General features: G+C 42.4%; 1 protein-coding gene across 1 annotated transcript in view; it reads right to left on the bottom strand.

The window, feature by feature from the left end:
• Positions 1-12,822, bottom strand: part of Pdzrn4 (PDZ domain containing RING finger 4) — a 148,518-nt gene that overhangs the window by 69,324 nt on the left and 66,372 nt on the right. Inside the window, exons 2-3 of the mRNA NM_001108107.2 lie at positions 3,441-3,697; positions 43-145 (exon numbers count right to left, since the gene is read on the bottom strand). Of these exons, the coding sequence (NP_001101577.2) occupies positions 43-145; positions 3,441-3,697 (360 nt within the window). The remainder of the gene's footprint in view (positions 1-42; positions 146-3,440; positions 3,698-12,822) is intronic.

Raw genomic sequence — 12,822 nt, 5'->3', positions numbered from 1 at the left:
AACCATAACTTCATGCAGAACCGTGAAAGGAAATGGTCTTGCCTCGTATTCAAAGTCTTCTGCTCTGTCTGCATCAGCGGGCAAGCTGGAAACGTACTCATGGTCTTCATAAAATGCACGCTCCATCGGATGCAGGGAATGACAGCTGTGGAGGAATACAGCAACAGGTAACAGTGGATCCCAGGGACCGCTCTCACGATTACAGCGGACTTTAGAATTCCACCCTACTCCTTTCTGCTTTGGAGTAAATCTGTTAGTTAAGGGATTCTGAGTTCAATAGAAGAACTTGCTTTTCTCTCTCTTCTCTTTTCTCTCTCTCTTGGGTGAAACCCCTCTGTGTTCAAAGGGATAAAGGGAAGACTCTGGGTTCTAGTTCCATTTTGGTTATGAGAGCAGTGAGGATTTTCCTGTAGTCCATGATGCTTCCCAGGCACTCTCTGGCCTGCTTCCATTGCACCAAGTGTGCCAACACCTGTGTGTTTTATTTAGTGTTGTAACCTACTCAGAGGGGTGCACTATGGTGCAAGACTACCAATCCAAACTGGCTGTTAATCGCATTTTCAGAAGCACATATTTTTCAGACTATAAAATATCCACATATCCCTGGCTGTTTCCCAAGATTCTATCCCACCATTGTCTCTCATAACCAAACTCTACCATTTGATAAAGGGCATACACATTAATCATAAAATAATACATTCCTGGTCACAGCCCTCTGGCGTTGTGGACATTTAGTAAGTTCAGTTAGTATGGATAGTTCTCTCCTAAAAGCTGAGGCCTATGCCGATGTCCTCTTACGAGATAAGAAGTAAGTTCTTGCCGATATCTTTTTATTACTGCTACGGCTGCTACTCTGCTAAAGTTAAGCAATGTGAGCCCAAATAGCAAAAGCAGAACGATGTAGCATCCTGGCTGATTGTCTACCGGGTGAGTACACTCCCCTTCTTATGCAAAGAGGGGGCGATTCTCTGTCTAGGCATCGATGTGTTCCCCCTGGCCCTTCAGGTAGTAAGAAGGGAACAACATGGCCATAAGAGAAACTTTAGTCATTGCCACTACCATTTCCCGAGTGCCTACCAAATGCGGGCTCTGTGCCAAGTGCCGGAAATATGCTCATGCACAAAATCCAATTCTTGTCTTATTAAGTGGGGAAAGCAACAGAGTGGCAACTCCAGTATAAGAAAATATTAAGAGGAAGATATGGACACGGTGGGGTCACCTGGTATGGACAGAGATACTAGAGCAAAGCTCAGGGCTGTGGGACTCGGGGAAAGCATCTCCACCCATGAAATAAGGAATGCTAACCTTAGAAGCCAGACTCTGAACCTGCTGTGTGAGGACCTCTGCGTGTGTCTGTTTCCTCATCTGCAACACCAGGATGGTTATAGTAAAGACACTCTGTCCTAAGGCTGCTGGGAGGACTCAATGAGGCAGTAATGTAAAACCATTGGGATATTACACAAACATTAGATAATAGAAATTAGCTTCCTTTTTCTTTTATCGGATATTTTTTATTTACACTTCAAATGTTATCCCCTTTCCCCCACCCAACCATCTACCCATTCCTGCCTCCCTGCCCTGAATTCCCCTACATTGGGGGGTCCAGCCTTGGCAGGACCAAGGGCTTCTTCATCCTTTGGTGCCCAACAAGGCCATCCTCTGCTAAATATGCAGCTGGAGCCATGGGTCTGTCCATGTGTAGTCTTTGGATGGTGGTTTAGTCCCTGGGAGCTCTGTTTGGTTGGCATTATTGTTCTTATGGGATTGCAAGCCCCTTCATTTCCTTCAATCCTTTCTCTAACTCCTCTAATGGGGACTCTGTTCTCAGTTCAATGGTTGGTTTCGAGCATCTGCCTTTGTCTTTGTCAGACTCCGGCAGAGCCTCTCAGGAGACAACTATATCAGGCTCCTGTCAGCATCACTTCTTGGCATCAACAACAGTGACTGGGTTTGGTGGTTGTATATATATGGGTTGGATCCCCAGGTGGGGTAGGCTCTGAACGGCCATTCTTTCAGTTTCTGCTCCAAACTTTGTCTCCATATTTCCTCCTATGAATATTCATAGAAGTTAATTTCTGCTCCTTCAAGAAAGCATTTTCTGCAAGGCTACTCCACATCAGGATGTACTCATGAATCTCATTGATTTGTTCACTACTATTTGTCTACTAGTTGTTCATTTCCATTCCAGAATATAAATGCTCGGAGATACTGGCTTTATATCTGTTCATACTTTCCTTTCTCAAACTGACTCCTGTGCCTGATAGATGGGCCACTCATTGTGTAGCGGGGGCACTGAACACACGACACACAAACACCCAGTGTATGCCCTCTTGCAGGCAGAGGTCTCAAAGGGCACTTTCAGAATCTTGCTTGCACATTAGAATTGCCTCGAGGAGTGTTTGAGAAATTGTTCTTGCTTGAGTCCACTCTAAAATTTCTGATTTAATTGGCTAGAGACCCAACTGAGGCTCCTCTAGTGTTCCTTGTGGCTCCCAGGTGAGTCCATTGTGTACCTGAGACCCTCTGAAGCAGTCTCAGAGTCTGAGACTGGGCACAGTAACATGGGTCTCATACAATTAGAAACTAGAGTAGAAAGAGCAGTGAAAATGCAGGCAAGGGGAGCATGGCTTTTATGAAGCACACTCTACACAATGTGGGAAAATTACTTAACGCAGAGAACAAACCATGTGGGTCCAAAACCAGACAGGTACATTATTTAAATAAAATACCCCACCTTCACATTTTGTAAAATTGGGAGGAAAAACTCTTTTAATTGCTGCTTATTTTAGAGTGCTGTGTTTACTCTGTGAAAGCCAGGACCTTTGTTTGCATCTCACTATAGCTGGTAATTGGTTTCTTTGGAGAATTGGAGTTGAATTAAATCAATTTCCTAGATTCTTTTGTAAAGACAGGAAAAGCAAGAAAGAGAGAGAGAGGTGACTCACATTGGAGAACATGGTGCCAGCAAGTCACCGTCCCCTGAGCCTCAATGAGGCATTTTGGCAGTTTTGGTAAAAAAGTAATTTCCCGGGGCTGGGGATTTAGCTCAGTGGTAGAGCGCTTACCTAGGAAGCGCAAGGCCCTGGGTTCGGTCCCCAGCTCCGAAAAAAAGAACCAAAAAAAAAAAAAAAAGTAATTTCCCTGAGTAGTATTCTGAGCCTTGAAGGGTAGAGAGAGGAAGAGTAGCTGAACAGAGCCAGACTTTTTACTGTACCTTGGAAAGTCTGATTCTAGAGTTCAGCTAACTGGATAGCCAGGAGGGTGGCAGCACGAACAACTGAGAACTAATTGAGAGCACACGCAGTGTGGAAATATTTCCAGACTTGGGAGCATGTGCCTGAAACTGCCGACTTCTGGGGTGTCTGACTCTTTCTAATGCCTACTTTCAATAGTGAACAACAAACAAAGGGCTTTAGGAGAAAGAAGAGAGGCATACATACCTGTCTGAAAGCAAAAACGGACAGGTGTCTGGCACCGGAGGGGTGAGTGGTCGAAGCTTTGCCAGGGCCATAATGTGTTCAAAAGTGATGTCTGTCTGTGTGCTGGCATTCATGAGCTGTACTTCCGGGGCCATGCCGTATGGTGGTCGGCTGAGGGGAGTCCGCCTTAACACCTGTACCACTATGGGCTCCTTGGCGGTTCGGAAAGCTTCCACTGCCTCTTCATGGGTGGCCTTCGAGAGATCCTTGCCATTGACCTATGAAGACACAAGGGTAGTGCCCATGTCATGTAAAGAACAGAAAGGTGTCCGGACAGACTGGCCAGTGCTCATATAAATTGTTTTTATGAATATTTCACAAGTCATTAACATTTGTTGAACTATCTGCCAACATAAGGAAGCAACAATTTAGTAGACAACACTTTTATGTCATTACGAAGCACCTGGAATTAATTAACAAGACGCCATCAGAATTATGAATAAAGTTTTAATCATTTAACACTGAGTTACAAAACGTTGCCCCAAATCTTCAGGTAGGTAGAAATATTGCATATGTATGCACACAACACTGAAAAAGTTATCAACATTTTATGATATTTTTAGTACTTAACTAAAAATCAAAGTTTACTTTTTCAGGATATTGTCCAATTTCTTAATACTCATGTTTATCCAAGAGCATGTTTTTAAATGCTTGATTAAAACCATCGCATTTCAGCATTAGTAAATCAGTCAGTGTCATCAACATCACCACCAGGTCTGGTGACACGCAGAGCCACTGGATCTACCTTGGATTTGCTGAGTCACAACGAGGGTTTCGATAAAATTCCAGATGACTCAATCATGCTTGAAATGAATATTAATCTAAATCCCCTTGAATGAGGACTCCATGCCCTTCTAGAGCCTCACTCATTTCAGTGTCTAAGTCTTTAAGGTGGCCTCAGACATAGAGCATGGGTGAACTGTCTTCCCTTTTCCATTGTAGTCCCCCAACAGTGACAGAACCATTTCCATTTACAATGGGGAAGGGTTATTCTTTTGTCTAAGGGCCAGCAATGCCCCCCCCACTGTTTATAGCACCCAAACTTTTGCCTCTCTTTCAAACTGCTAACAGGGTCAAACTGTTGCCCTCAAGTATGTCCTGATGACATACTCAATGAGTGGAGTTTTTTAAATAAATGTCTCTAGAGTGCAGAATTATCTGAAGTTAATTAATCTTGGTTCTCGCAGATATGAAGATGCAAAATACTGTCCCAAATGCCCTGGAAACGGTGTCATCTCTAGACATCTAAGCCACTAGCCTGTTGATAAAGCAGTGGCAATTGCCGTGAGTTGGCAAACTCTTAACAAGCCAGGAGTCCCCAGCAGGAGAGGAAGTCACATTGGCTGTGGAATAATTGTTGACATTCAAATGAGCACATTCTCTCTCCCGGAGTAGACAAAGAAAGTGTGTGTGCTCAGAACACATGCAAAGGGTACGTGATACAATGCCAGATGACACGGCCATGGCATCCAGAGAAAAGCTTAATGATCTGTTTTCTCAATGGACCCTGAAAGAGTTAATGTGCCCTCAAAAATGAGCAATTAAGTTTCCACACCAGCAAAACACATTGCAGCTCGGTTGTTGGGTCACGAGGTGTGGTGGTTCTCAGCAGTATTCGTGCATTTACCAATCTGCACGTTCACATTCTGATTCTTGTCCCTGTGGACCAAACTTGAAAAAATGACCCTAAAATTTCACTGACACAACCTTGGGGTACTTAACTTGGGCATATAGGATAGGTGGACACAGGACATTTACGTAGACAGTAATTCATTTATTCCTTGAGCTTGTTCTGGTTGGCTGTGCTCCAGGGCTAGGGCCATCACTATCTCTCTGAGGATGGATAAAGAATCCTAAACAGAGACTAGCAGGGCAGAGTACAGTCCCAGCTCTGTGATGAACACTGCTGTCCTCCATGTGGCTTGGTGCGGTCCATATTTATGATTTTCAGATTATGGAGATGAGTGAACATCAGTGAGAAGCTTCAAGGGTCTGGACAGAGGTAAGAACTGCCCATTCACTTCCATCCTTTATCTTTCAGTTTAGTGAAGTCGCTCTTACTATACCATTTCCTTCTTCCTACCTGTTTGCCCTCTCCTGGAAATGGGTTGCTATGTTACCTATAGGACAGTCTTACATCAAAAACAATCTCTACCTGACAGTGGCAGGGTGAAATCCAGGCACTCTTGTCCTTTTGAAGGAGCTTTAAGGGGTATCTGTGGAAAGAGGAAATGTGTGCCCAGGCTTGACTCAGACATATATTTGAGTCTACTGGTGTAGAAAGTGTGTCTGTCAGCAAGCAGGAAACAGATGACACCATTAATCTAGTTTTTCCCTGACATGGCTGGGTGTCTTGCTTATGTGTTAACCTAATTTTATGTTCAGGGTTCATATTTGTTTTAGTGACCTTCAAAGCAAAATAAATGACTTTAAGAACCGAGTTTCCAGAGATCATCTAATGTGCTATGTGAGGTTGCAGACTAGGAACCGCACAATTGAAACTTGTGAAAAGGAAAAAAAAATACTCAACAAATTTAAAACACATTAAGCTCTTGATCCGCAAAGAGACAAGTCTATAAACAGATCGGGAGGTCATAGACCCTGAGAAGGAACATATTATTGTACTGCTAAATAGTATTGGTTGTCAAGCTGCCATCTAAATAGTTGTATTTGGACCCATAGAACTGGGCTGTTCCCAGTCTTGGTTAGAGAGGCTTCCTTTCATACTGAGCACTACTTAATAAGAGACACATGCCTGGTATGGTGCTGAGAATAAATGCCTGGGTTCTTGGCTATAACTGCCACCCCCATTTCAAGGCGTTTGAAACAGCCCAGAAGAAGGGACATAACAAATGTAAGAGGGAAGGAACAATGTTAAATGCTTTCCTCTTGGATGTGACATGGCCATTGTATTCACAAACTCAAGTGGCTGGGCTTAGTACCAGCAGCAGACCTTTGCAAGATCAAGCCAACCAAAATTCCCACACAGATAGAGGAGGTGCAAGGAAGTCCACCCCTAGCTGAGAAGCTGTTGGCAGTGCATGGCTGCTGGGGAGGGTGAGTCAGTTTTCTTTGGGGACGTGGTCACTGATAGGTTTCCAACACTACAGAGGGTGACCCCTCACTTGTGTGCCTGGGCAGCATATGGTCTCAGTGAGTTAAAACCAAAACAGAAGAAGACATGAGGTTGTATAGAGGATACATTATGGAGATTCCAGGAAAGTTGGTTGGTGGCAAGAGGGAGTGGATTGGTTAAAATACACTTCATACATGTGTAAAACTCTCTAAAAGCAAATAGATATCACATTAAAATGTTTCCTTCCATAATCATTTCTTGTGTCACCTATGTGCTATGATTAATTTTGAGCTTTAGTCTTTATAAGAAAAACTACGGAAATGCAAAATTTACTAAGAAGTGGTTTAAGGTACAAAAAAAAAAAAGGCCCCAAGTTCTTATGGCGACATTCAGTGTATACCAATGATATTAACCTTTTTAGGCTAAGATCACTTGCTGTTGAGTCTCTGGCCAGTAAATCTATCCATTCACAATCATGGCTTTTATATGCAAATTTGATTCGTTGTTCTAAGGACTGTCAAATATAATCTTTAAAAAGGACAGTCAATGTAATCTCAAGTCTCTTACTTGCCTGTTGGGCAATGCTCTTTTTCTGTCAGTTACCACGTGGGTAACCTCTATTTTCATAAGCCATTTAATATCTCTCAAAGTAAAGAAGCCTCTGACCTTTAAAGGCTCTGATGCCCCACGTGATCTCCTAGAAACCGTGAGGACTACTAATACTAAACACCAGCTTTTCACTTCACTTGAAGTTCATCAACATATTGTTAGCCTTCCGAAAGGTCAGCATTTTTATAAATTACGGCTTTCACAACAGAAGAAAGAATAATTAGGTCTTCTCTGGCAGTTGCCTTGCTCAGTTATCTGCAGGTATAGCTGGGAGGAAGAACATTGAAAAACATTTAACATTAATTCTGTAAAAAAAAATGTGCAGCAAATCAACACATAGTTAGTTGTAAACATTTTTTCCAAGTATTTAAACCATCAGGGTATTTGGTGTCTCTCGGAGTCTGTCCTTATGGTTTTGATTCCTCATTGTGCTGTCTTCTTTTCCTTTTCCTTCTAGATCCTTCTATGGTACAGTCTTAAATATGATTTCGTATGGACAACGCACAGTGCTTATTTGTTTTGAAATTTGAGAGTGGAGGTAGGGAAGGCTTCCAGGAAAGGTACCTATCTATGTGTAATGTATCCTCCATGTAAACTTGTAAATGTTTTTCATTGCAAAAATAGGAAGGCTGATTTAGGGGAAGACAAAAGTAGGAAGAGAGTCTTGGAAAGCAAAACTAGTGGAAATACGTTATTTAAGAGAAATGCTAAGTCACAGGTTAGACCTCAAAGTCCTCATGCAAGGGAATTTCATAAAGAGTTGTGATTTGAGTCAAGGCATCCTGCAGCAAAGAGGACTTCTGTTGAAGGAGTTCTGAGACTGAATGAGTAAGAGGTCAAGTGCCACAAAGCGAACCGGACAATTGCACCTCTCTCTACAATAACTGGAAGTTTGATAAGGACATCTCAAGCCTACTATGGTTCTATTTCAACAAAGCCATCACAATTCAATTACAGCACAACTGCAAATGTCTGCTTAGCTGACACTGGATAACAGGCTGGCTATTACAGAAGGGGGAGACTGTGACCTGAATAGTAAGGCATCTGACTCAAGGGAAGTAGGAAAGCAGGCACATGATGCAAAAGTAGGGTACCAGATAAGCCAAGCAATGAAGAGGAGGGAGAGAGGAAAGCATAGAAGGTCCAGGACAAACAGTGGCATGGGGCTATCTTCATGCACACTGAAGAGCCGAATGGGGCTAACCTTAGACAGGACAGCTGTAGATAGGCTATGCTCATGCAAATATATGGTGGCAGAGGACTGTCCTCAGGCAGAGTAGACACCGGCAAGGGATTCTGCTCACACAGACTAACTTGGGGCCTGGGAGCAAGTGAGACTTCTTAACTGAATTGAGTATATATTCTGATTACCCAGTGTCGAGCAATGGGATGCTGATGTCTAAGTGCATGGAATTCTTCTTCAGTCCGTTCTACACCGAGAAAGTGTCCCAAGATTACATATCTGAGCGATGGCTTGTAATTAACATATAGACATTTTTAGATGTCTGAAAAAAAAGTTGTGTTTTTAACAGTAATTGTTTTTTTTTCATTATATTGGTGGCACAATCTTGAGAAGATAAAAAAATTCACTTTTCAGCAGTCAGTGCAAACGATGTGTGAATCCTTTTGTTGTGGCAGATGGGCTAATTAATCTTCAACAACCTGTGAATTTAAGTAAAGCAGGAAGCCTTTCATATGCAAACTGCATTAGGATAATGCTTGACAAAGTTTCTGTTTAATGGGATCATCTACCCTTAGGGATACACTGCAAAAACTGGTCAGTCAAGACACTTCCCAGGGTCCAGCGGCCTCCACTTGGATACAAGCTGCCCCTTTCTGATTGTTCCTCCACATCCAATTATATACACAATTCTCCTAAAGATCAGGAAAACAACAGGCTCCCTACTTTGGAGTCCAAAGGAGTTACTCTGATGAGGGGACAGTTTGAGAATTACTATCTAGGGTTGATAAGTGTTTCAACTTCTGCATGCCTCTGAAGTTCAATAAAGGTTCCTTAGCATCTACCTCTTCCGAGAGAGAACAAATGTAAGAATACTTAAAAAGTTGGGCATGGTAGTGCACTATTTGATGCCAGCCCTTGGAAGACAGAGACCCAGTGGATTCTGTACATTTGAGTCCACCCTGAACCACATAACAAATTTCAGGAGAGCCAAGGCAGCATAGAGAAGCCCTGTATCAAAAAGAAGACAAATAAGCAAACAAACAAAACAACAACAATGACAACAAACAACACCCAGAATTCTTAGGAAAAGAAGAATAGTTCCCAAAGATTATGTACAGCTCTGACCCAATTCCAGGTTGAAATATAAAAGGCCAGAGTGTTATAATTTTGTTTGATCATGATGCTTTGCCTGGTTAGCCTATGGGACCTTTTACAATCACTCACTGATGGAGTTCATTATTTTTCTATGACTAAAAAGTGAAGTACTTCTATTGATATTAAATTCTCTACTTGCTAACTAGACAGATGATACAGGTCATACAGCATGTCTCAGACATAGGCGGTGATACTTAAATTCCTATTAAAATGTCTGGCATGAAATAACTCAAAATAACTCTAAATCTATATTCATTAAGACACTTCTGACATAATTTTTCAAATTGGCTTGAAAGAATTTGAGCATCTACTGTTTGCCCCAAACTTAGGCATGTTAATTCCATGAAGTGATATATATGTTATGTAGTAAAAAGCCTAGTGAAAGTAACTCAGACGTCAGAATGTACAAACTTATCCAAGAAGGCTGGGTATGCTTGCCTATAACTGCACCCAGCACTCTGGAGACTCAGGCAGGATTGTGAGTTTGAAGCTGGCCATGGATACATACATAGCAAGATGTTTTGCTTGGCCCAGGGAGTGGCACTATTAGGAGGTGTGGCCTTGTTGGAGCAAGTGTGGCCTTGTTGGAGGAAGTTTGTCACTCTGGGGTTGGGCAATGAGATCTTCCTCCTAGCTGCCCGGAAGCTGGTCTTCTCCTGTTTGTCTTCAGAACAAGATGTAGAACTCTCAGTTCCATCTCTAACACCACATCTGCCTGGACACTGCCATGCTTACCACCATGATGATACTGGACTGAACCTCTGAACCTGTAAGCCAGCCCCAATTGTTATCTTTTATAAGAGTTGCCTTGGTCATGGTATCTCTTCAAAGAAGTGGAAACCCTAACCAAGACATTGACTGACTTTGATTTTTTTAAAAATTGTTATCAGTGAATAAAACAATCTGTGCTGGGTAGGTGCATATTCAATATTCATTTAACTACTAAATCAATTACTGCATTGACTGAAAGATCTGCTGTGCTCTTCTGTGTCCTTCTTGAGGAGACAGTTCAGTGGTCCAGCTCTTGGAGGATGATGTAGTAACTATCTGTGTGACAAAATGAGCAGAAGGCTTACCCAGAAGTAGCCTGAAACTTTTTCTGTCTTGTCTGGACACTAAGAGAGAGGTGGCTTCATTTTCTTGTGTATGAGTGTGACACAGATTCCTGGGAGCTCTGAAACTCGCATGTTTCAGGCACATGATTGTCACAGACAATGGGGACTCCTGACATGGGGACCTCCAGCTCTGTTCGCTCTGCATTTCTGTGCAGAAAAAAGCAGCAGTCTGTTGGGTGCAGATCCCTTACCAAACCAATAGTCATTGGCCTCTTATATGACTGAGTGTGTGCTACCTATTCTGGGCTTGTATGCCATCCTTTTAAATACCATTGCTTAAATTATAACTTGTGACATTTTGGCGTCCTCCCTTGTACATGCCTTGTATAACACTGTGGTGGTGTGATAGGAATGGCTCCCATTGGCTCATGTATTTGAATGCTTGGTCATTAGAGAGTTGCACTACTGGACAAGGATTAGGGGGTGTGGCCTTGGTGGGGTAGGTGTGGTCTTCCTGGAGAAGGTGTGTCACTGGAACTGGGGCTTTGTGGTTTCACAAGCCTAAACAGGCCCAGGGCTCTCTCGTCTTCCTCCTGTCATAAAACTCTTAGCTCCTTTTCCAGCACCAGGTCTGCCTGCATGTCACCATTCTTCCCACCATGACAATAATGGACTCAACCTCTTAACTGTAAGCCAGGCCCAGTTAAATGCTTTCCTCTGTAAGAGTTGCTGTGGCCACGGTGTCTCTCCACAGCAATAGAACACTAAGACAGGCATATTATACATTGATAACCCTACAGAACCGAGTGAGTTAAAATAAACTATATACATAGTCCTACTGAGATCCCCTGCAATTCAGTAAAACTTTCACAAAATTATGACTCAGGATTCAGAATCGCGGTAGGCTCTAGGTCAGCCTAAGCTACTTAGTAAGACCCAGTCTTCAAACTCCCCAAACAGACAATCCTAGGGAGCTATTGTGTTTGGTACCTGGGGTCATAATATCACAAGAGTGGTCCAGCCTGCTGCCCTTGATCTACCCACAGTTCACTCTGACGGAATTTCTTAGACACAAGCAATGCCCACTCTTTCTTTCACTTTCAGATTTAAGAAGTCCATCGTGATATTTTTAAGATTGTTTATGAAGCGATCTATTAAGTGTGGTTATAAAACCTGTCGGGACCTCCTCACCTTTCAGACTGCTTTTCCTCTATCCTTTCCTTGATATATGTTTGAATCCTTCTTTCTCTCCTTTTCCTATTCCGTTGTCACAGCTTCATGCAGCCACACTTGGGACTTAACATTTTCTGAGTATTATACATGGCCTCCATTGGGAGCTTCCCACATCCTGTATATGGCTTGCTCGCCAGTAATAACGAGACGTTCTTCTACTCGTGTGGCTTTCCGCCTTCCAGCATTTCCTACATATTGCTCACACCCTGGCTCACCTTCCAGGTCAACAGGTCTGAGCAGATCTGTCACCTTCTCCAAGTCTGTCCAAAATACAATATGGGGCACACTGGATCGAAATGCATTGCACATGTCCAGGTCCTCCTAAGAAGATACTGAAAGAACTCACTACACAAAACCAAGTGCATCCCACAACTGATGTGCTAATTAGCTTGAATCACTTTCTTTGGTCCACAGTGCAGTGTATACTAAAGCACCTCATAGTAACCCATAAATATGCGGAAGCATCCTTTACCAATTAAACATCAAATTAAGCAGGTAAAGATTGTTATTGCTCTTACTAGGTTACTCGCCAGCATCTCTTCACTTTTTCCCTATCATTAAATCTTACTCCAATTATTATCTGTGTCTTGTGGTTCATACAAAACCCTGAGCAATGGAAGTAGTCCTGATAGATTGGCCATCGTGGCCCAACTTGCAGTGTTAGCACTCCAGAATCCGCTGCAAAAGGATTGTTTGTATCTGACCTGTTTTATACAATGATACTCTGTCAAAAAAAAAAAAAAAAAAAAAAAAAAAAAAAAAAAAAAAACAACAACTTTGAAAGAGTCCCGATTTAAGCAGTAACAACAAAGAAAGATAAATGAGCTGAACCCTGTATTTGTGTGATGTAACCCCACCGTTAAAATTACTTGCAGCTAAAATACAACTGCTAAAGTCATAATGTGAAGGAAAGCTAACACGTATGTTTTACTGAGATTATATAGCAGTTTTGAAATTCTCCTGGAGTTGGTGCCTAGTTATTTTGTAGGATCACCCCCACTCCAAGTTTGGTTTTGTCTGGTGTTTCCTTCT

Source organism: Rattus norvegicus, chromosome 7, assembly GCF_036323735.1.
Source record: "Rattus norvegicus strain BN/NHsdMcwi chromosome 7, GRCr8, whole genome shotgun sequence".
NCBI classification, from domain to species: Eukaryota; Metazoa; Chordata; class Mammalia; order Rodentia; family Muridae; genus Rattus; species Rattus norvegicus.
The sequence above is the reverse complement of the archived record's forward strand: the minus strand, read 5'-3'. Positions and strand labels throughout refer to the sequence as shown.